This window comes from Melanotaenia boesemani, chromosome 13, assembly GCF_017639745.1.
Source record: "Melanotaenia boesemani isolate fMelBoe1 chromosome 13, fMelBoe1.pri, whole genome shotgun sequence".
In the NCBI taxonomy this organism is placed as follows: domain Eukaryota; kingdom Metazoa; phylum Chordata; class Actinopteri; order Atheriniformes; family Melanotaeniidae; genus Melanotaenia; species Melanotaenia boesemani.
In genome coordinates, this window is record NC_055694.1 from 22,551,792 (window position 1) to 22,576,571 (window position 24,780).

At 37.7% G+C, this 24,780-nt stretch overlaps 1 protein-coding gene across 1 annotated transcript in view; it reads left to right on the forward strand.

Moving 5' to 3' along the window:
* The window catches only part of soga1 (suppressor of glucose, autophagy associated 1), an 87,424-nt gene that overhangs the window by 35,053 nt on the left and 27,591 nt on the right, over nucleotides 1-24,780 (forward strand). Inside the window, exon 5 of the mRNA XM_042003029.1 lies at nucleotides 22,009-22,071. Within this exon, the coding sequence (XP_041858963.1) occupies nucleotides 22,009-22,071 (63 nt within the window). The remainder of the gene's footprint in view (nucleotides 1-22,008; nucleotides 22,072-24,780) is intronic.

Below are 24,780 nucleotides of genomic sequence, written 5' to 3' on the forward strand. Positions count from 1 at the left end.
TGATCTCATCTAGATGTTTTTTTTTCTATCTATTGGTACAATGGGAAAAATGTGTGTGTGATGAATGGCTAAATGAACAAGGAGAGTGAAGTGAACCAGTGCCTAAATTCAGAAATCTTTCTCAGAGTATAATACTTTATGTTATTACAGTAAGTCATCATATTAATGTATCTTAAATCCTTTTCTTGCGCCCTCCACTTCTTGCCACTTCCTGTTCTTCACGATGACTCCACTACCATGTCTGTTCATGCTTTTTAATGTTGCTTCACAACTGTAAGTCTGCATTACATAACTCTGGAGGTTCACTCGTCCTCTACGCTGCGCTCATTAGTTTGAATCAGTGCTGCTCTGTCATGTTTTGACAGGACCGACTCTTCTTTGCTTTCACAGCTCCCCCTGTCAGTCTTTTTATTCCTTCTTTTCATTGCCTCTTTCCTTCTTTTCTGTAATGCCACCTCATTGCCATCTCTGTACTTTTTTCTTGTTGCTTTTAAATTTAAAAAAAAAATAAAGAAAGAAATAGAAAAGTTCAGAACGCAGGGGTTGGAAGTATAGCTGCATCACAATTCTTTTAATGATCTTGAAGTTTGATCTTGCACTGTGGAGATAAATAATAAAATTTTAATGGTGGAGAGATCTGCCTGCAGTGTGTATCCCTGAAAATATTTTCCAGGAGAAAGAACAGACTCAGTTTCAGCTTAAACCGAAGTCATGCAAACAGTCATTTACTGTCCACACCAGCCCTTCAACAGTCATACACAGAATAATGATTACATACTGTAACTGACCTCAAAATCCTGTTTAGAAAACTTAAATAATAATAATAATAAAACTTTAAGAAAGTGACTTACTGCCATTTAAAACCAGGCCACTGTGTTTTGAAAAATGTCTGTTCTGTTTGATTTTTTTTTCCTAAAATGGAAACTCACACTTCCTTTCAGATCTCCACAAAAAGTAAAACTGAAGATCTTTTCAACAAGAGATGATGTGATATAATGTTGTAGGTCAGCACAGGAGTTTAGGTTCTCAGTAGGACACGGTTGCTTTTTACACTGATTTGTGTTATAATTCAAAGTTTTCAGGGTTTTCAGCAGATTTGCTAATTTGTGTTGATGAAGACCTTCTGTTAGAGAGAACTTTTTTTTACTATTCTATTTTAACCGATGACAAGCGGTACTGATAGTCTTTTCCACTCAGATCACAGATGCCTGCATGATGCAGCAGCATCTGAAAAAAGAGTTTTATTCTCATCCTGTTGCATGTGTGTGTGTGTGCGTGTGTTTGTGTACAGGTTTCCTGTTTGTCTGTATACCAGGACGTGGATCAATATGGATTAAATTGAGGGACATTTATCACCATCTAAAACTTCTAGACACCAGATTGACTGTGACAGTTCTTTGGACTGGATTCATGACAGCAAAGTTAATATATCTTTTGAAATAGCTTTTATAATCATTTTGATGACATTTAGTTATTAAATAGTCCCCATAGACTAAAAAATTAAGTTACATTTGAGGGTCATCTTTTTGTCAAGTGTGTTTATTTTACATTTATATGTAGAGTGCTGCATTGTGGTTCACCATTTCCCGGTTAATCATGTAACTCAGGTTTTCTTAAATAATCTTCAGAAGCATGTATCTTTGCAAAGAATTGCTATATATTCTGGCTTAACCCCATCCATATGAGGGTTTGCAAGCTTCTTACTTTCAGGTCTGACTCGGTATGAGTGATTTCTGTCACACATATTTGACAAGTAGTCACAAAGGTAATTATGTTTGCTAAATGTCTAACGTTTACATTAACATAATATTTTTATTTCATTCTTCTGTGTGATTAAGTGGAACAAAAATAAAGTTTTTAAAGTCAGTTCCATCAAGGTTATTAGAAATATCTCAGGTTCTTGGCATTTTTTAATTTAACACTGTTTTGGTGTATTTCTTTTGAAAGGGTGGCATTTATTGGGTTACATGATGAAGTCACTATTTGATAAATAACCAAAAATAAAAATGTCATACACTGAAAGTAAACTGGAGTAAATCAAGATGAAGGAAACAGAAAAATAAGATGAAGACACTCATTTCATTTCTTGGCCTGTGTAAGAGTAGTTTTCTTTCTTTTCTTAAGTAAGCGAGGTAAAATGGAAAGAGGAATATTGTGTCCATCTATAATGTCTTTTGCTTTAGGCCAAATTACATCAGCTTAATCAGAAATGTTGTTTATGTTGTTGTGAGTGCATAACAGTTACAGTTTCATCACTTGCACATTATGGACTTCTGCCAGTGATAGATGTAGATGCTGTGCTTAATATACAATTCATTTTCCCATTTTATTTCCAGTGGAACATAAACAACATATCAGAGACATTTTACTATTTAAGGGATAATATTAGCTCAATTTGAATTTTATGGCAGCAACACATGTCAAAAAAGTTGGAACAGGGTGATGTTTATCAATGTGTAGCGTCCCATCTTCTTTTAACAACTGTCGGTGAACATGTGAGAAGTGAGGAGACCAGTTACTGGAGGTTTTGGGGAGGAACGTTGTCCCGTTCTTGACTGATGAAGACTAGCTGCTCAACAGTTTTAGGCCTTCATTGTTGGATTATTTTATTTCATGATGCAGGTGGTCAGTTCAGGACCTGGACTCTTCTACTGCGTAGCCATGCTGTTGTGATGGATACAGTATGTGGTTTAGCATTGTCCTGCTGAAATATGCAAGGATTTGCCTGAAAGATATGTACTTTTCAGCTTTAACGGGGCCTCCATAGATGTGTAAGCTGCACATGCCATAGCCACAAATACAATCCCATAACATTAGAGATGCAGGCTTTTGAAGTGTCTGCTGATAATCACCATCCAGGCCCCTGTCCTTAGTAGTCTGCAGGGCATGGTGTCCATGGTTTCCAACAAGAATTTTAAATACATATTTTCAACATTCCCACTATTATTATCTTTGAGACATTTACATTGTACCAAAAAGGGGTCTTGAGTAAATTTCTAGGGTTTATTTCATTGTGAGAAGTTGTCATAAATCTCTCATAGCGTGTTAGAAAACCTCATCCAGTGCAGAAACAATCACTGATTGGTTAATGGGGCAGAATGGAGCTGTGAGTATCTGGAGCTCGCCTGAGGAGAGAAGCGGAGCTGTAACTGACTGGCTGAAAGAGATAGAAAAAGAGGGATTGTTATATATGAGGGCTTGGGTGGTGCTGGGGGGGGGGGGACAGACTGTGCTTTAAGGGGTCCTTGTGTTGACAGTCAGCTGTGGTGGAGAGGGAAGGAAGAACGAGGAATGAAGAAAAGCAGGAAGTAATAACAGTTTTCTGCTACTGAATGACCTAACTTATAGCAGCAGGGAATAATGGTTAGATCTTAAAGAGGCATCAGGTGCTTCAGAAAAACCCAGTATTTCATTTACTGGAGTGGCATTTTCAGATGGCAAGAAATGGATAAATCTGTGTCGATAAAAGTTTGATTCTTTTTTTTTTTTTACATAAAAAAGCAGGTGGAGGTTGTGAAAGAGTATGACATTCAGCAGCATCCAAACAATTGTGGATTTGTTAAATGTCAGTCACTGCACACACATGTACAGCTGAATCGAGCTGGAGTTATAGCTTGATCTGACCATTTATTTGGACCTTCGTCCTTGCTCCAGTATACATGCATGGTGGGGCAACTGAGTTATTGATCAAATTATACCCAATGCTGCGACACCCTGGACTGTGTAAAAAAGACATTCTGCTACATCTAACTTTCTCTGTGAGATCATTGTATGTCAAAGTTTAGCCAAACTCACTTCATAAACGTATCTTCAAGTTACTCAAATGATGATTTTTATGAGATAATGCTGCAGTTAGACCCTGCGATAGACTGGTGAGCTGTTCAGGGTGCACATTTTGCCTTTTGCCTGCTAACGGCTGGAATATGTTCCAGCTTCTCCAGGACTATTAATTTGAATAAGTGGTATAGAAAAAGGATCAGAGGATTGACACTGCAGCTATAAAATCAGGAGTTTATCAGAGCAGAGCAAGAGTCTGGAAATTGTTTGCCTGACTGTGATGTTTAGTTTTAATACACTACTCTGGTCACAATTTCTGATTTATTTTTATTATTATGATGTATTTAGCCTTCTAACAAAAGAGACAAAAGTATGTGGATAAGCCAGCTGTTTGGATCATTTATCTGTGTTTGACCCCAACACATTATCTGTGTGTTAGTTTGGTTTGAGGACATTTACTTCACAGAATATAAATGTAGCCAACATGTTAACATGCATCAGAGGTCTGGTTTTAGTCCAACTAATACAATATTTAAGTTTTACTAAGGTCATGTAAATGTGCAGACATGACAGTAAAAAGATTAAAGTTTTTTTTACTGTTGCAGCATGTGTTAAAGTAGAAAAGTGTCTTGCATGATATATTTTTATATATTTATTGTTATTTTTATTTGATAATTGTATGATTCAGCTTGTATTTGTAACTGACTTTTATGTGTTGAGGCTCAACAGAGTGGGGATTGCAAAACGGCTGAGACTATATATGCAGCAATTGTTATTGCTAAACACAAATAAACAACAAATGTGTAAATAGATAAATTTATTTTTCAAATCTGATTCCATGGTCCTCCGCCGGAAAATGGTGGATTGTGCTCTCCAAATTGAGAATGACATCCTGCCTTAAGTGGAGGAGTTCCAGGATCTCGGGGTCTTAGGAAGAAGTGTGGGAAAGATGGAGTGGGAGATCGACAGGCATCTGCAGTTCAGCAGTCACTAAATTGGTCTGTCATGGTGAAAAAGGAGCTGCATGAAGCTCTTGATTTACCAGCTAATCAACGTTCTTACCCTCACCTACTGTCACAAGCTGTGGAAAGTGACCGAAAGAATGAGATCATTATACAAACAGCCAAAATGAGTTTCCTCCACAGGTTGCCTGAGCTCTGCCTTAGTGGTAGGGCTAGAAGCTTGGTCATCCAGGAGAGGCTGAGAGTAGAGCCGCTGCTCCGCCACATGAAGAAGAACTAAATAAGATGGCTCCTACATCTCCCCAGGATGTGTGAGATGGCCATGGGGAAGACTGAGGGCAAATTTTTTAGGATAAAAGTAAAATTACAAAATAAAATATGAAACAGACGTAAAAGAAATGTAAAAGGATAAAACAACGGTTAGTAGACAACCTATTAGGACAGACAGGAAATAAGTAAAAACCAAAAAAGGAAACTAAAAAAGAGCAATTTACAAGGAAGAAGGGTGGTTGTTTATGGTATTTTGGATTTCTTTGAGATTTCAGGTACCCTAATAACACCAAGTGGGACGTGACAAGAGTCAACAAACTTTTGGCAGCTTAAAGTAGTCTTGAGTTAAAAATTAGTGCTACTAGCAGCATTTTTAATTCCTTCCCTTTCCTGCCAAGGTGATATACTTTTTTTGAAAACATGATTTCTTACTTATTTTTCCAATATTAAAATGGGAGCAATCTGGTAGTCTGGACAAAGCAGAATGAACTGAAGATGTAGAGTGAAAAAAACTGGGACGGGTAAGCTGAAAGGTGAAACTGAGAGTGGTGTAGAAATCAGTGTTTTTCAAGAAAGAGTTGGTGAAATCATGCAGACAGAATGAGAAGTGGGATACATGAAGGTTGGATGAGCATGGAAGGATAGATTGAGAGAGTTAAAAGGAGAAGAAAAAGGTGAAAGTCTAAAATATAATTAATGAAATGAAGAGATAATATATAAGAAAAAAGATAGGATTGTGCGAGATACATGCTCAGTGAAGTGGATGACCATAATCCTACAGTAAGAAAGATTTATCTTTGTCCTTTTTATATGATGGCAGAGGACACCAATGGACCCTCATCAAGACCACAATTTTCCCAGAAAGACCATGACAGTACTCTGAGTTTTTGGCTGATAAAAGGCTCAATTAACATGTTAAAAGACAAGCAATTTTATGTTGGGAGTTTAATTCAATGCCATTTATAATGGGAAAGGTGGTTTTGATTTTTGCTCAAGGACAATTGCAATGGCAGACATAAGGTAGTTACCATACTGGCCCAGTAAAAATATGGGATAAGTTCTCTGAACTATTAGCAACTTTCTTTTCATGAACTGATTCAACTGATTGGCCAATGTCATAAAAGGTGAAAAGTAAGCTTTAACAGTAACTGTTAAGGGGTAGGGTTTATACAAGGACTTTGTTAATGTTAATTTGCTAATTTATTGCAGTAAGAAAGCGCTAACTTCATTGCGCGGTTATGACATTCTGATTAAAATGCAGTTTTGCGCAAAAGCACAAACAGAGCTGATGTGTAATGAAATGTTTAAATGTTTATAACAGATTGTTTTAAAGGGTTAAACAGAGGCTGTTGTTTAAACTAAAGCAAAAAAGAAACAAACAAAAGAAAAAAAAACCTTGGACAAATATTATATTTGACTCTTAACAAAAGAATAGAGAATTATGGAGCAGCCAATGTTAGCAAACATGAGCTGAGCGGATTACTTTCCTGGGCTGAACTTCAAAACATTTTAAACCTCTTGAAGCTGTATCGTTTGCCAGCTATTGAAATTATCTTCTGTAGCTTTGAGTGTAAAATAAATCTTTGAAAATGTCCTATTGTCAAGGTCATTTTAGGGACATTTTGTCCTCTCTGGCTTCAGAACAGTATCTCCCTGATGGATACCTGGGTTCAGCTGCTCACTGTGTTTCACTGAATGTTCTTTGCTGCCAGGGTAAGCTATTAAAACAGATGCTTAAGGGAATCATGACATTATCATGGTGCACAAGGCCAGACCATCACTGGTTAAATGACCAACATTCATCCTGTTACAGATCATTAACCTGATCGGATTCTATGCAGAGAAGTACTTCCTCCATCTCAACGGTGTTCTTACTGTATGAAAGTCCAGTGCAAAGGTGCAACTGTGTGTAAATGCTCATTTAAACTGCAGAAAACTGACTCACTGGAAAACTGATGAGTCATTCACCCATTAATTATCTCAGGCTGATTTTAAAAGTCCTGCTGGCCTACTTCTAAAATAGACTCTGGATGCTCCCTTAAATAGGCTGATTCATATTAGTTCAAATGCATGATTAGAAAATAAAAATAAATAATGGCCACAGATGTTGGTTCCTCACAAATGGCTGTGTAGGGTTTTACTTAGCTCAGTTGAAGGGCTCAGCTGAAAGTCTAAAGCAGATAAAGCTGTGTCACACTTTCCAACCAGAGCAAAACGTTCTGATCTCACACCACACATGCATTTTTCAGTGACAAATAAATTCACAGCTGATGACAGATGGTGTATAAAAAGAGGGGACATGAGAGTGCCAGTATTAAAAAAAATTTCAATTTTGTTGCCTCATTTAAGTACTTTTCAGATACTGATTTTATTTAAAAGTAGTATAGAGCGCTATAGCGACTTTTGAAATAAACACTCCCCGTACTGCCCAAAACTTCAGAGTCCTTCTTTCTCTCTGCATCTGCTACTTGCCTGCTGTCATGTATAAAGTGCTCGAAAATGTGAGCTATTAAACTAAAGCTTTGACTAGACTATGCAGACTTGCATTGTTGGGGCACAAGCTAATTCATTAGCTAGTACCATGTTAGCTATGAAGAAAATGGGAAAAACTTTTGTGACTGTTGAGTAGTAGCATGTTATAGATTTGCTAGCATATTAGCAATTAGCTTATAAGTGATAGCTACTATAAAATAGACATGGGCACTACTGGATGGACTTTTCTGTCATTAATTGTTAGAGTTGGTTTGCTAATAGCACAATATAACCCTAGAACCAACTTTAGTTTAGCAGCAGATGTTTGCTAACCCTGCACATAGTCACCAAAACTGTAAAAGCAAATATTTCGCTTATTGAACAGAATACATATGCATGCTAATAAAGCAGATAGACCAGCTCATGTCAGGATTCATGAGCATTTGGAAGTAATTTTCCTCTCTGAGTTATCTTTGGGTGCTCTGGTGATTCCCTCTTCAATTTTCCGCTGGTTCAGTAAAGCATGTTGATGTTATTCTGTCATATTGGGTCAAAAATTAATGGCTACCTCCAAGTTGGTCCCAGCACAGATTTGATTGGAGCAGTGGAGCAAAACCAAGTGGTTTACCATGAGTGTGTGTATCTGTGTGTGTTTTCCTCTCAAGGGCCTGAATCTCTGCCAGAGGCATCGCCAAAGTAATTTATTGCAACAGAGACAGAAAGACTTGCTGCCCTTTATGTGTTACAAGCGAGTGGAGGGTTCTGCATTAACCCTTCAGTGTTGCCAGATTAAATGTGTGTTTAGGAAGACCTTTTTGTCTTTGTCAGCTTCTGACTCTAAAATGGGATGCTTTTAGCAAAGGTTGAGTCCATATTTGTTATCTCTTTTGAAAAGTTAATTTATTGATATATTTATTTTTATGTTGTCCTGCTGTTCTTATTGAAATTTCTACATTCTACATCTAGCTAATTTATGGTTCTTAATTTGCCCATAAGTTGAAGTCGGTATTCTTTCCTTTCACTTTGCCTTTCTTGGTCTGCATACAATTTATATGTACAGTAGCTTTAAATCTGATTAGCAGACAGTAACAGCCAGGCAATAAAAACAGAACAGTCTCATTTGATGGTCTTCTTGTTCAGGTGCTTATCTGCTATCAGCAGTGTTGTTCACTCAACACGTCACATTCCCGGGTAATAACCTCAACCTTGCTGTGGGTCGATAAGCAGGCCCTTTAAAAGCACATTAAGCTCATTCCTTAACTCTAAGCTAATATCTGAATATCTTTGTTTATTTGTGTGTGAGTCACTTTAGCTGTAATAACCAGACAACAGCTGCCTCTATCTGGGTCAAAATAGGTCAAACTGTGCCATGTTGAGAGCATGTGACTTCCTCATTTCTCATTCTTGTTTGTAATAAAATCATACGTGCCACTTTGTATGTTATTAATAATTCACACCGGGATTGTTAATGTTCCTCTGTTGGGTCAAGTTGTTCAGTGTTTACTACAGATTTGTTGCATAAAATGAAAGCAGAAAGAAAAGACTTGTGAACCTGGTAGAAACGGGAAGAGAAATCAGACTATGAGGAAGGATGAAAGGCAGCTATGAGGGAAAATGTGAAGTAAGGAGTCATTAGAGACTGAAGAAGGAAGGAAGGGGCTTGAAATTAAAAATGGTGAAGGAAAAAAAAGAGATTGTCAAGTAAAAAAGTGGATGTCTTATGTACATTCAGTATTTTAATAAACTGATAAAGAACAGTTGTGTATTAACTGAATAAAAACGCATGTAATTCATCCAAAAAAAAAAGTGGTGTTGTTTTGGAGAACTACAACATTGGACAAACACAGGATGCTTGACCAACATAACAAAGATAACCTATCCAACTTTGAAAGCAATAAACTGAATGCAAGCCTTTTTTGAGCAGCACAAGTTCAAATCAGACTGTCATATGCTGTTTGATTTCCTGTCACAGCAGCCGATTGCAAGGATTACTGGACTCAGATGGACAGAAGGATGAGAAGAAAGATGAAGGGAATAAACTGGCTGATAGATGGCGGTTGTATTTAACAGACAGGACATCCCTGACACTTCTGAGGGCAGATATATCTCAGCTGGTGTGAAAGCATGCCGCATTAAGTGTGTGCTCGCATAGGAGGCTGCTTTTCAAGAAAATAACGACATGAAAGTGGTATTGCATATCTCATTTAACTTATTGCAAGGCAGGGAATTCACTCGTGAGGTTGCTGATAATCTCAGAAATGTCCCCTTTTTTGCATTCATTCTAATATCACCTTTGTATATGTGTGTGCTGAATGTATTTTTCTTTGTCTGTGTTTGAACTTTCAGACACACCTAAAGGTCACCAGAGCTCTGTCATGTTGGCCAGAGATGGGTTTTGTTCTGCTGTCAGTGAAATCAAACAGGCTGTTATTATTCAAAGCTCAACAAGCCCCACTTAGTCTGCTTTTATGAAAGACACAAAGGCTTCCTGTGGACTTCTGCTGTGGTACTTTGAAATCAGATAAGAGGGGCCCAGAGTTAAATAGCACTCACAGAATTGTCATTCATTTCAATTTAATATTCCTTATAGTTCATATTCTTTTGTTTTCCATTACACATTTGATAGTGTGTGTGATGCTGTTTTAATTATTCTGTGGTATTGGCAGTTTTTTTTTTTTTTTTTGACTTGACATGCAAGTTTCTCGGCTTAATTTGACAAAAAGTAAAAACACACAAAGGCATAATAGATGCAGTTCAAGTTGCCAATTACTGAACCCGACCTGTCGTACATGCTCTACTGTACTTCTTTTTTACAAACAGTCCACCCTGATATGCTACTAGCTGTCACTGCTGCCTTGTGTATGTGTGTGAAACCGTGTGTGACAAGATGTCTTGACTAATTAAATATGTGAATCACACTTATCAAAGGGCCACTGGCCATATGGAGGTCATATGGTTGTATGTGCGTGTGCGTGTGTTTTGCTTTGTCTTTTTTTAATCTTATGATGAATCTGTAGAACCAGAATCACCTCCAAATCATTTAACACAACTTTACAAAGCTGCAAAGACAGGGTTTGTTGCATCTTTGTTTCCATCTTCCCTGTTAGGATGAATCCATGGCACTGTTTTGGAACATTTCAGCAATCTTGATTTTCCCACATTATTGATCCAAATAAATTTCAGCAAAAAGAGCAAACTAAAGATTAATACATCCTTTATATGACTTTTCTCTTTCCTTCCTTTTTCCCTTGTTATTACGTCTCTGACTTTATGATTGATGCTAATCTTGGAGGATTAAGAGCAGAAGGGTAATGTCAGGTTTTCCTCATTAGATGCTGTTTTCTGTCAAAAACATAAACAGCTCCATTTGACAGCGGGACTGAAGGCTGCAGGAGAACAGGGAGGTGTAAACTGCACATGAAAGCTCTCTATTTATAGGATCTAAGGGGGTGCTGTTTTGTGATTTGCTGGGGCATCCACTGTCACACACACACACCAGATGGAGACCCTGTGTGGTGGTGGAGGATTTTGTGTTCACACTCGCATATGGTTTCTCTGTTTGACTCTGAGGTAACAGTTGCTGGCAGCTCAGGTGCATGAAAGTGAGAAAAAAATTAAGGGAAGAGGAGATTGTTCCAGCTGAAAGTATTATGCTTGAAACACACTGAAGCTAATATGATTTTTAAAAAAAATACAGTTACAACAATGACATATTAGTGTTTAGTATGTTTTCTTGAGCATTTGCACATTTTTCTTCAGAGCTGAAAGCCACATTTATTACACAGACAGCTTTTGTTTTGGAACTTTTAGGTATTTACTGGCCAAAATCTGCAAAAAACTGCAGCAGAATGAAGAAGAAATGTTTGACTCTTGTATTTTAAAAAAAAAAGAAGAAAGAAATGGCAAAAATGTTTGGGACCTTAACAATTTTTTAGTGAAGTGAAAAACATCTTAGTTCATTGTTGTTTACTATGAAATGATTGATAATTACCCCCTACTGAAGGTACAGTACCAAAACATACCAAAATTCAAACTTTTACTGCACTAATTGCTTACTTGAAGTTACTTCGTGAACCTATGTCATCAGCTGAAAGCGACAGCTTAGTACGATAAAGCATTTTCTTATTGTTTATTATATATTTTATTGTAAAACTTATTTGTAGTATTCTTGCTTTTTGTGTTTGACTTTTTCATTGTGGTTTATTTTCTTTTTAGCATTGTTAGGAGAGCCTGGGATCTAAGAATTTCACTACCAATGATTATTGATGTATTTGCTGTGCAATGGCGATAAATTCATTAATTCATTGATTCATTCATGAAGATACATTTTTTTATAGCATGGACATTATGCAATAGGTTGTGGTCTCTGTTTAAATAAACTATCCATAAGATTTTTGTAATTAATTCTAGATGTTTTTTGTTTGTTTATCAGCAGTTGGCAAAGTTAGACTCAGAGTCTGTTCAGGCTTTTCTTTCAGCTTCAGCTTACAAAAATGACATTATGGTACCTGAGGCAAGCAGAGAATTCCCATGTCTTCAAACAATGCTGTGATATTAAACACTAAATCATGTTCATGGAAGTTTCATATTACCTTGCATTAGGGCTTGGATGTCTTTTTTCCCTCCCAAATGTATTCGGGGGAATATTGTGTTTTCCAGAGAGAAAGAAATAAAGGAAACTGAGTGAGAAATAAAGATGTGTGAAATACTTTACAGCTTGTAATAACGTCCTGATTTCTTCTTCTGTTGTTATTGTTATGGCACAGTTACGATTATTAAGAAATGCCAACAGGCATTTTACTGTTGTGATTATATGTTACAATTTTCCCTCTGTCTCCTCTTCAGCACCACCGTTTACAGTCCATCATCATGTCAGAGTCATTATTCTAACGCAAGATGCACTAAGCAGAATTTTTTGTTTACTGTTTGTTTATACAAATTCGGTTCAGCTGATTGCACTCAGGCAGTGTACAGATTATTTCACTTCTGCTCTTTCCTTTACTTATCTGAAAACAAATAAAGTGGAGGGCTTGATGGATTTACAAGCTATGGTTTGTGTCTAGATTTGAGGATGTGAGGCTGCTGCCTGCCGAGAGCACTTTAGAGCCATGCTTTCTTTTGTTTGTTTTGATCCATCTTGGAACACCTTTTTTCCTCCCACTCCTCATTTTTTCCTCTTCCATCTTTCCCTCTGTTTCTCTTCCACTCCATCCTCTTACCATTCATCCTCCTCTCCCTCTTCGTTTACTCTTTCCCCTTTCCTTCCTCCTCTTCCCGTTTCATTAATGTCCTGCCAACAGGGTGCTTTGGCGACAGGCTGTAAAAGCTGTCGTCACGGCAACGTATGATGGTCATGGTTGCTGAAGAATTTATTGGGAGGGGAGGGGGTTAATGGATGCTGCATCCTTTGCTTGCTCAATCTGCTTCTCAGCTCGTAGGAGATGAGACAATCAAATATTAATAAAATGAGGTCTGATGTCTATGATGTATGTTTGAATTTCCTACTATTTACCTATGACCTTATAGTGATCATTTTTACTGAAAGAAAGCAATCAGAAAACAAGCGACCAGACACAGCCTTACATCATCCTTCAGTCCTTGCAACACAGGTTTCTTTATGCTTTTGTTAATGCGTCCAACTATTCCACAATTAAATATCATCTTCAACACACTCCAAAAAAGTCCCAAAATTTGAAAAAGAAATAAGGGTTGCACTTTCTCCACATCTCAGAAGGGAAAATCCACATTACCTTTAAAATAAAATAAAAACAAATAAATAAAAATAAAACCGTTTTCAGAGCCTCATCTTTGTGTTTTGGCAGTAAATAAGCAAAGTGTAAAACATGAAATATGATAAAGGAACTAGAAAGAACAAAACAGAAACCAAACCAAACAGACCATTTGCCTTTTAATTAAAGTTTTGGTGCAATAGGACCCTAAAGTACAAAATGAGGGATGGATGAAAGGAAGGAGGTGAGAACAAACCCACACACATAGCTTCGTTAAGCTTATAACACTGTCAGCCACTCTTAAAAAGTCAGAAATCTCATACATACTGTAAACACCATGTTTTGCCAAAAGAACACTCATGAAAACATACACACCAGATATATGTTAGATAAACAATTTAAATCAATATAAAGCATTCATGTCACATTTGGGGGCTTTTCATTTGCTCAAGGTCACCCACTAACACACAGCCTTCATAAGCACAGAGTCTGGACACACACACACACACACACACACATACACACTCTTATTGGCAGATATACACGCACATACAAGCTTTTCACCAGTGGAAGGGGCTGAAAGTGAGCTGGGGTTCTGGTAACAAAGAACTGCTCCTGTCTGCCTCCCTCCATCTTTCCCTTTCTGAAATTATTCTCCTCTCCTCTCCTCTCCTCTCCTCTCCTCTCCTCTCCTCTCCTCTCCGCTCTTGTTGTCTTCCCTCATTCTCAATCCTTTGTTTTCATATTTCAATGTGTGTCTGATTGTTTGTGAAGAACCAAAGTAAACAGGAGGAGTCTGGTCTTTTTTTCACTACAATCTGCCGCTGGTATCACATCCATCTCCTCTCACTCTTGCCACTCTTTGTTGCTTTGCTAATGCTATGCTAATGTAATGCTAATTGACCATTCACTCTATTGGCTTTGGCTACGCTGATACACACAAGCGGATGCAAGCTGAATCACTCTTTTGTTCATTTACCTGGGGGTTATAGTGGGAACACTTAAAAGCGTGCACAGCTGAGTGTTAAAGTAATCTCACATAAGATATTAAGAAAAAGAATGAGTTTTACCAACTGAGACTTTATAGTGTGTACAGTGCATCTTTAGTGTCTGACAAGTGAAGCTTGGGGTGATTTACCAGAAAACTGTGGCTAATTCAAAGCTGGGTTATCTTTTAACCTGCAGTGGACTGATTAACATCAATGTTTTGACAGGATGATCCATCACAAGAGGGGTGATGAGAATGTGTGTGTCTAGTTATGGTGAAGCGATGCAACAAACTGGTGCTGGTGATTGGTTTTGATGTGATATATGTCTTCTGTATTGTTCGACTTCATGTCTTGCAGGGAAACACCTGGCTTACATTATTCTGTCTCTGTCAGTCTGTTGGGGCACGACCTTATCTCCCCGACAACCGAGGCACCAGAGACGCTTGGATTGATTATTTTCTGTCTGCATATCTGCTCCTCCTCCACATCTTTGTTTCTTGGCATGATGCAGTCACTGTGTCTTTCCTTCTTCACTCACCTACTCAGTTTTTTGTACAGGTTTGCTCCTTTCATGATTTGGCTCATGTTCCTTTCTTCTCATCCTGTTCCCTCCCTTGCACCATCCCTGCAGTGATGTTAGCACTGGGAATAACACTGTTTAAAAAAAAAAAAAAAAGAAGAGATAGAGAGCAATGCAGAATCCACATGCAACTATTTCAGGCTTTATTAATTCCACCTTTCATTCACTTTGGACAGGGTGATGTTTTTCAGTGCTCTGCTTTGCTTATCTAGCATGCATTGGAAAGTTGACAATAGTTGCTCTTTTCAAGCGGCAGTGCAGATGCCAGCCAGCTAGATTGTCTGACTGATTATAGTGACTGTCACTCCAGTTCCAGACTGAAGACTCCCACCCCTGAGCTTTTAAGTCTTTTGTCCGTGTGAATCCTGCAGAATGTGACAGCGACTTACATCTGTCAAGAAACTCTGTCGGTTTCCTCGGATACTTTTTTATGAATGGGCATTTTCTTAATAACGTCACACTACTGAACTAATCTGGAGCAAACTGAACTTGGATTGTAATTAATTTGACTATTTAAATTAACTGGAATCGAACTTCTCTTGCACAATGAGTTTGTTTTTTGTTTTTTTTGCTGTGAATCAGTGCAGTATAGACAAACATAATCACTAAAACGACAGTGGGCTGTCGACTGTCTTCTGTACAATTTCACTTCATACTTAAGGTCTGTGTGCAACATGAGACGTAGCTTTAGAAAATTTTTGTTTTTACAAAGCATTTTGCCATACAGCGACCACAGCAAGTGGTGGTTACAGGAGTAAGTGTGACCATCTATTACATTTACTCTTGTAAGAACAACAACAAAAAAAGAAATTAAAAAGGACCAAAAATCAAGCATGTACTCCATTATGTCCCTGAACAGATTACATTTTTTTCTGCATACCATGAACAGGTGTTTCAGTGAAATTTACATGTAATGAGATGTGGCTCATTGAACTGAACTGATGTTGACAAAATATTTATGTTGATGGGAGCTTTGACCCATTTTATATAAGCTGTTGTTTTTTGCATGATGCTGGACCATTATGCAACAAAGAACAATTTAAATAACTTTTTTTTTATTATTATTATTTTAATGAGCCACTTCTTTGCATACAGTACATCGAAATCATGCATTTCAGATGTTAGTGAGCCAAACAGTTGGGGAGTTGTGGAAAATGAATGTCTCCCTCTCTGGCTGACCGCTGATCTGTTTCTTTATCTCCTTTTATGCTTTTCTGTTTATCTTTTGGGTGGGAAATTTCTCTTAGACAGAGGGAGTCATGAAATACATTGAAAATGACTGATGAGTTGTTTGGAAAGTGGTGGCCACTGATAGACCTGAATACTAGTTACAGCGCGTATAACACCTGCTGAATCAGATGAAATGTGATATGCCATCATTATGAAATTATTACTTTATAGGCCACACTGGCTGCTAGAACATAACATAAAGGCTTTCGCTCTGTAATAGCACATTGTTTACTTTAAATTGGTGTGCAGCTTTTCAAATGGCCTGAATTACATTATGTGCTTTCATTCATGTTTTACTGTTTTGCTCCATATTAGTTTTGTTGTGTACCTCAGAACAGAAATGCAACATGTAAAAAAAATAATAATAATAATCAAGCAACTGCCAACAGCAGCATTGTTCACTGAATAGTTATGCTGCAAAAATTATGTGTTTGTTAATTAAAATACATGAAACCAGTGCATGGTGCATTGTATCAGCAGCTGGAAGGAAAACACTCAGATTGATTTAATTTTTTTTTTCCTCAGTGCAGGATTATAGAAAACACCACAGCAAAGGGGAGTAATGCTTACAGGGTTGACAGCAAACTGGCTGATTATTTTCCACTTCAGTGCTAGTAGGGTGTTATACTGTTTTCACAAAATGTGTGTTAAACTGTGAGCGACTGCTGAGTGCAGAAGCTGTATGAGTGTGTAGTAATGAGCAGGGTAGACAGGGGATTTGGGAAAACACTGGTGTTGCTTTCGTCTTATCAGCTCTGCTCTGAGCTGCTTTACTCCGCCTGCAAACAACTGGAGAGAGCTGCTTAACATCTTTGACTAAGAATAAAAGCAGTGTAAGGATATGTCCACAATATAGCAAGCACACATTTGTTTTGTTTGGTTTTTTATAGAATCATTTTTCTCAGTAAATGGTTATATTTGTGAAAAAATTAAATTTTCCTTAAAACAGACAGATAAGAAACATGATTAATTACCTTTCCATTCTCTTAAATGAACTCATATTAGGCTGAGTGGCACCTAAGTCTGTTATTCTGCTTTGCTGTGTTTTTGTTTGCAGCTCTAGCAGGGATAGTGATATCTAATTATCCCCTTCTCTCCCTTCTGACACGCCTCCATTACTTTTCTACAGCCATCTAGTCTTATCTTACACACACACACACTCCACACACATCGGTTATGCAACCAATTGTGCTGCATTGTGGCAAATCTTTGTTCCAGAGCGTCATGCACCTCAAATAAATCAATTTTCTCTCTAAAATCCTGCACTCTCCATGTGCGCCTTTTCTTTTTCAATATTCAACCAATCTCATTCAATTTCAGCCCCCAGAGGAGGTTATTCAGGGTAGTTTCCAGACTCTTGTTCTTAAAAAGGCATAAAATATAAGTATGTAAGCCCTTAGGCTTGTATCAAGGGGCTCATTTACCCATTTGCTGCTACAGGCTACTTTTTGTAGTCACTTTGATTGTCATTGTCTGCACCATAATTCTGGGTTCATGATATGAAATGTACAGCAGTTTTACTGCAAGGCTAATGGCAAGAGTTTAATGAACATCTACATTTTCAGTCTGCCCATGTCAGCACATTAAGTAGTTATAAAATTTCACCTTTATAAAACTTTCTCATTTTTTTGTTCTAATATGTCCAAACTAGCTGTTACTGGTAGTAGAGTTATTTCAAAACCTTAATCGTTAAACATGCCTTGATAAATAAGAACTTTTATAGGTTGTGATGAATAACACACTGACTGGTCTCCTGCTTATAAAGGAGGAAAAATATTCAACACCTGTCTTCACACTTCAGTTCAAGCTACAAGTCCTTCGCTCTCTGCTGTGTCGCTCAGGATTTCATGCCTGGTTGGTTCAGGTGAGGCTGAACACCAAAAGCAAATCTGATTTCTGTGCTTCATCTCCTTTCTCATCTATTGTCAGTTAACCAGTGTGACAGGCTGTAACCCGACTTGCTTTATAAAACCATTTCCGTTCAGGAACCATTGGTTTCAGTCTGTCACCCACATACCAGAAAAAACATCTTAATTGGACATTTCTGAATATTAATGTCAGTGTCTGAGCTGCTGTTCTTTTTATAGTGGGGGTACCATAGTTTTGTCTGGAGGCACCAGAAAGCTGTTTTTATTTCCTCTAGAACAAACATATTCTTGAATAGATCCTGCCTCATCCTTGTTTTCAGAGCATGTTGTCCTTATTTGCTCCCTGTTTAGTTTCATAGCCCTGCTGAGGTCATTTTATTGCCGCATCCACAGTTTCAGCACCGGTTTGTTTAGTTGAGTCATGTTTTTCAGGTCTTTCTGCCCTTCTTGAGCCACCATATTGACATTTATCCCTGTTTTCTCTATGCTTTTCTTTCATTAGGTCTCTTTGTATTTGATCCTTTCCTGCTTCGTAGCTCCATGTGTCACAGCTGGTTGAGCTGGAGATTAAATTAGATTGGAAGGAGGAGTGTTTACATTGCTGCAACTCGTCATCCATGACAGAAGAACGACAACATATCCCTCTTCTGCTGTCCCTTTTCTCTCACTTTGCATTTTATTTGTTGCTTTGCTTTCTTCCTCCCCTCCATGTCTTGATCTGTTTCCCTCCATCCACCAGTCTTCTTTACCTACATTTGCTGTCTTCTCAGACCTAATCATCCTTCATCCCATCAGCATTTCTGGGGTAGACAATTAACAGTGTGATTATTGTGTAAGTTTGCCAGAGCAGGGAGGGAGACAGCCTGGAGCTGTTGAATATGTTATCAGATAGCATGAAAGTCAAGTTGATATCTTATCTGTGGTGTAACTGTAGACCTGGAGGCTCAGAAACATGAGAAGTGCACTCTGGTCGCAGCCTGTGGGCCATTACATTATAAATAATGAATATTTCCAAGCATATTTTAGGTTAGGTTTGCACATACCTGAGAAGAGAACGACTTGAAGTGGAGTTAAAAAAAAAGTGATTTATTCTCAGGAGATTTTGTCCATTTTTCTTTTATGTTTATACTTTGAGAGATTTTCATGTGTGTCAGTTGCAAAAAGAGCCATGTTTCTGTGTAAACATGCATTTATTAAAATTAAAAGCTGAAAACACTAATAATTTTCCAGCTGGTTGTACCATTCAGACCAGAAGTGGTGTTTGTATGCTTCCCACTTTCAAGCCTGATGCAACATGAGCATCATATCATCATTTCCAAAACATATGAACAATGATTTTGTTTTTCCTACTGAGGCACAGCTGAATGTAAAGGAGAACTAAAGGCACAAAAAGTGGATTTTTCTTTTTTTTTTCTTCTTCTTCTTCTTCTTCTTCTTCTTCTTCTTTTTTTTTTTTTTTATTCATTATTATTGAATATGACATCATGGCCAAGAATTTGCAGGAAATGCTGAAGATTGTTTTGGTTTCTGAGTGATTTTTAAAGGCTGCTTCAGCTTTAAACTTACTAAATTACCAGGAAACCCTTGAAACCTTTCAGAAAGGTATTTGGCAGACTGTGTCAGTATTTTATGGTTCAGGCTGTTGCGCTGTCTATTGCTATTGTTATTTTGTACAATACAGTGTGTAATGTAGTCTGCTGGAAGGATAAATGAGTAGCTGTTTGTGCAAATACAAGTTTCTGTCCTTCAGTGTGAGTTATGTTGCCTCCAAAGAGGCAAAAAAATTCAAGGAAATACTTTAATTTAGCAAAGCAAAATGCAAAGCAGGAAATAAATAAAGGGGACTTTACTCCATTTAGCTGCAGCAGTTTCACAGCTCTTCTTGACTGGCTCATTGTCTGAGTGTCATTATTTACTGGAACAGTTATTATCTGTCTTCCTATGACACTTTTGAAATTTACTCTAAAAAAGGCCTTTTTAAGAGTTGTGTTTAAATTAATTTATTGTCCACTTCTTGTAAAAAGTCACACAATGCAGCCCCTGATGGTCCTACCTTTTTTTTTATATATACATACAAAAGCAACTCTTTTAAAACCCATTCTTACAGGCTATGCCTTCCAAAAGCCAGTATTATCAACTCAGGCAACAATTTGCCAGATATTCCAATTTTTCTTCTTATTGATAATTCCAGAGTAGCACGTTGTGTAGCTCAGCTGAAAGCCGGATCCAATAGTTCCAACATATGTGCAGCCAGAATCAATGACTCCATTATCGGGCAGTCTTATTGATCAGTGAGTTTAGAGCCACTAAAAGACAGTTTGCACCCTGATCAACTGGTATGAAAGTGGGGTTTATGAGCAAAAGGAGGCGAGGGGAGGGCAGGGAGAAATGAAAAATAAAGTGGATGAAAAATGGCCGAAAGAGTGGCGAGGAGATGAGAGGGTGGGGAAGATCAGCAGGAGAGCAGAGAGGATAAAGGGATGGAAAGAGGTGAGGATGGAGAGTGACTGCAATCAGGCACAGTAAGCAAATACCCTTCATGCTGATGTTGCACTGCGCTACACCTGAACAGAGAATTTCAGAAAATTTCTCTGTAGATGATGGTGTAGGTGCTGTACTTTAGTAGTTCAAACATGACAAGTTTTTATCTGGTAGGAAGGGATAAAGGAAGGGATATTTCATTTTTAATTGCTGCTGTAAACATTTTTCTAACCTTCCATTACATCCCCTTTTTTTATCAGCATCCCGCCATCATTTCTTTTGTTGATGGTAGTTCGTTGCAGATAGAGTAGCCTGTTTCCATGGAAACAGACTGAGCCAGATGAGCTTAGTTACTTGCACTGCAGTGTCTCCTCCTGTGTGTACATGCACTATGTGTGTGCGTGTGTGTGTGATGACTGGTTTCAGAGGAAGAAAGATGATTTATGAGGGTCTGATTCACTGGGCAGATACTTGGTTGAACAGATGATTTTGTGTGTGTGTGTTTGTGTATGTGTGTGTGTGTGTGTGTGTGTGTGTGTCTCAGGCTTTACCGCTGCCTCACAGCTGTAATTCTGCACTCTTATCACAGTCGCTGTGGTGATTAAATTTACCTTGGGAATGATCAACATCACCATAGCAGTGACATCTTGAGCCCAACTCATGAAGGAGAAAGTGTGTCACCTACTCTGTGTGTGTGTGTGTGTCTAGTTTTATAACTTTGCCCATAATTTATGGCTCTGTAATGAAGTTCTACCTTTTGGACTTAGACTGCTCCTAAAACTGCTCACTACTCACTTTATAGTAAGTTTGCCATCATGCTGTCTGCTTGTATAGTGTGATATTATATTGCCCATAAAGTGGAGCCAGAATATCCACACTGCTTTGTGAACAGTAGTGTAAAATTGATTCTTAATAACCTAGCAGATATATACCACAATATACTGTCTGACATCACCAAAACCTGTCATACAGTTGCAAGTAAGATTTAAAGATATGATCCTGTTTTCTTCACCAGTTTCTCAGCATTTTAAATTATGAATAGCTTATTCATATGATAGTATTGTAGAGTAGCAACTGTCTTCAATGACAGATTTAGTTCTTGACTAATGACACAAATACAAATGCAAGTAGGGCAAAATAATGGGTTAAATGTGAAAACAAATAGTTCGGATTATTTTTTTAGAGACAAAAATTGAAAAGTGCTTTCTGTTTTTTTTTTTTTTCTTTTCTTTTTAACTTCAGTGTGTAAAATTGTGTGACAGAAGATTCATACAATCGCGAACATCACCCTAGTAGTGTCCCAAAGCAATCTTTCATTATGATTAATAGCCCAGTGTATAGTCCCAAAGATATCAGATTACTGAATGAGTGAGTGATTTTAGACGGCATTAGTTTTAATAGAGGATTTGAGGATTAATTTGCAGGCATACACAGAAACAGGCCTGGCTGTGGGACCGGGTGCTAGGCCACCAGCTACTGCTACAGTGAGATTTGAGTTTCAGTGATACAATTAGTGTCTAATATCTCCATGACAAGAAAAAAAAATTAAAAAGTCTGCAGCCATTGAGCTACAGGTCATCTTTTTGCTTTCATCTTTTTACTGAAGAGGGTAATACCTCTAATGTTAATGTCTTTTTATGTCTTTTGCAGAACTCCCAGAAGAAAAGAGGAGCACGACCCAACAATAAGCCTGACAAGAAGCCAGCTCCACAGGTAACACACAAAGAACAACACACACACACACACACACACACGCTGGGTGTTCCTTTAAGTGGTTTAAATAATCAATAGGAGAAACAAGGGCTCTTAAACTTGGTGAGAAACATTGATCCAACAGGCATACACAGAAAGGAGAGGAATTAAACCAGTTTTTAAGAATGTCTCTTTATTGTAAGAAGAAACTTCAGCCATCATTCCTGCCCAGAATATTTGGACCCACATTACTTTTTAATCACATACACAGATGCAGTTGACAGAAACAGCTAAAAATATGAAATATAGATGACAAATGTCATCATATTGTGGGTGCAGCTTTTCGTGTCAGTATCGCCTCCGGCAGCTGTCACCTCTCCAGACTTGCATTCATAGGTACTGTTGGTGAACTCTGACTGTTATTTCTGCAGCTCGAGCAGGTAGAACAGAGCAATGCTGACTCTGAACGATGAGGATCAGACTCGTTAGGCTCAGGAGAAGACGCTGGTTTGCATCGGCATGCGTAATAAATACAACCTGTATTTCTATTCCACTAAATAATAATTATAATGTTTCATCTTAATGCTTCTCTTATTCATGGCGAAATGGTAAAACATACCTTTTCTCTGACTATTATACTTACAATCTATTAGCATGACAAGCATCAGAGGGAGCATTTGATACAGACTGAAATCATCAAGCAAATCTAAAACCAATTAGTTCTAAATAACAAACTATAAAATTATCATTAGTCTCTCAATTGCAAAGATAGAACTGTTATGTTTTTTCTTAACATTATATAGTTATAATTACTTTTTTCAGTGCAGAACAGCTTTCTATTTTCACCAGAGCTGACATGTTCAGTTTGTCTGAAGTTACAGATCACATCTGTCACACTGTCGGAGATCTTGCATGTTTAGAAATTTTTGTTTATGCCTAATACCTTATCTTCGACCCATTTCCTCTGGGAACACACTCAGGCTGAGTGCAAGTAGAAACAGATAGATCAGCAGTTCCTTCATCTTTCCTCTGGTCCCCACTGCCCTAAAGTTGTTTGTACTTTACTAAACTTTGCATACCAAATTTCTATTTATATTAGGGTTACAGATCAAGCCACAAACTTGAACTTTATCCTATTGTGAGCTACTAAAACTGTCTCTTTTTTTTATCAAGTCAAATCTTCTAATCTAAATCATAAAAATGGTTCAAACCCTGCCAAAAGAATTTTGTTCTTCTCAGAGAAGGGCAGCTAAAGCAGCTGGTGTGTGAGCTCAGGTTTAACACATCAGTGATGTGCATGGATACAGACTGTAAACCCAGAAAAATAACACATCACCACTTAGGCTGTTTGCAGTGAAGGTAGTTTTCTTCCACTACTGGTTCTCCTGAGCTCCTTGTGTGAGCCCAGGCTTCCTTTCCAAACCACATACCATAAATGGCTGTAAATTCAGCAGCCCTCGCCTCGTTTAATGTGGTTGGAAATCCTCCACGGACAGTAAAACAAACACAGCCACAACCGGCTGGTGAGGAATGAGAGCACAGTCATCTCAGGTCAGTTAAAGCAGCAGCCGAGTTTGGGATACCAGCGAAATACGCATTTGGATATTTAAATTGTCATAGTTTAAGTTAATAATACAGTAGTTGTGCAGAGTGTCAATGTGATGACTTCCTTCAGCTGTAGGGAATCATCACATCAGTCATTCATAGGTGAAAACTTTTTATATTCCAGAAGTCATTTAGTTTGTTAATATTATTTGTAAATGATGGTGATGAGTGTGTTTCCTGAGGTTTCTCTGCTGTTTTTGTCTGTAAAAGTCTAATACAGTATGACTATGACATCATTTTGTGGCCAAAATCCTGAAGTTAGTCAAACAGAGCTTTGTAATATTTCTTTTAAGCTCATGGCCATTCAAAACAGCATAAAAGGCTGATTCATCCCTGATAAGAAGCAGTATTGTAAGGGATGGGGGGCTTGTGTCCGACTGACAGAAAGCAAACTGTTTCAGTGCCTGGTCTCACAGGGAGGATGTCAAAACTTTGAAAACAGTAAAATGTATTAACAGGATTCAGTCATCACATGACTCACTTTTACCATCTAATTTTGTCAAGCTCTCCATCTGGATGCATCTAAACATTGCAGATTCATAGCTGAGCAGCTGGGCTTGAAGTGATATGATTGGTCATGTTTGAGTTTATGCTCCTGTGTTTATCCATGTGTCTGCAGCTTTCTCTGTCCTGTCAGGTTATCTGTCCATCTCTGTGTAACCTCTGTCCCAGGACAGGCAAAGTGAAGTGCCGCTAGCTCTTTATGTCTCACTTCTTTACCAGAGAGTGACAGTTCAGATTGAATGTGTGTGTCTTTGTCGTTTCCTTTTAATTCTCTTTCCATTCTACTACTAATTTCGACAAAATACATTGATGTGATATTGTTTAGGTGTTTGCTTTTAGTGTTTATTTTCACTTACTTTCCATGATTAATATAATTCAATACTATTAGCTAAAATATCAAAAATAAGGTATATGATGAATTAATGAACAATATGCTTGGCCTGAGGAGGATCCTCATTTATTATCTTGAGAGATACATATCAACAATCTAAATAATTTGGGCTAGATATGTTAGATTTAATACTGAACAAAAGCCATAGAAGTGGGAAATGTTCCAATGTCTTTTTAAACTTGGGTAGTCATCAATTTATTGCAAGTTTTTCTATGCTGAGATTTATTAAA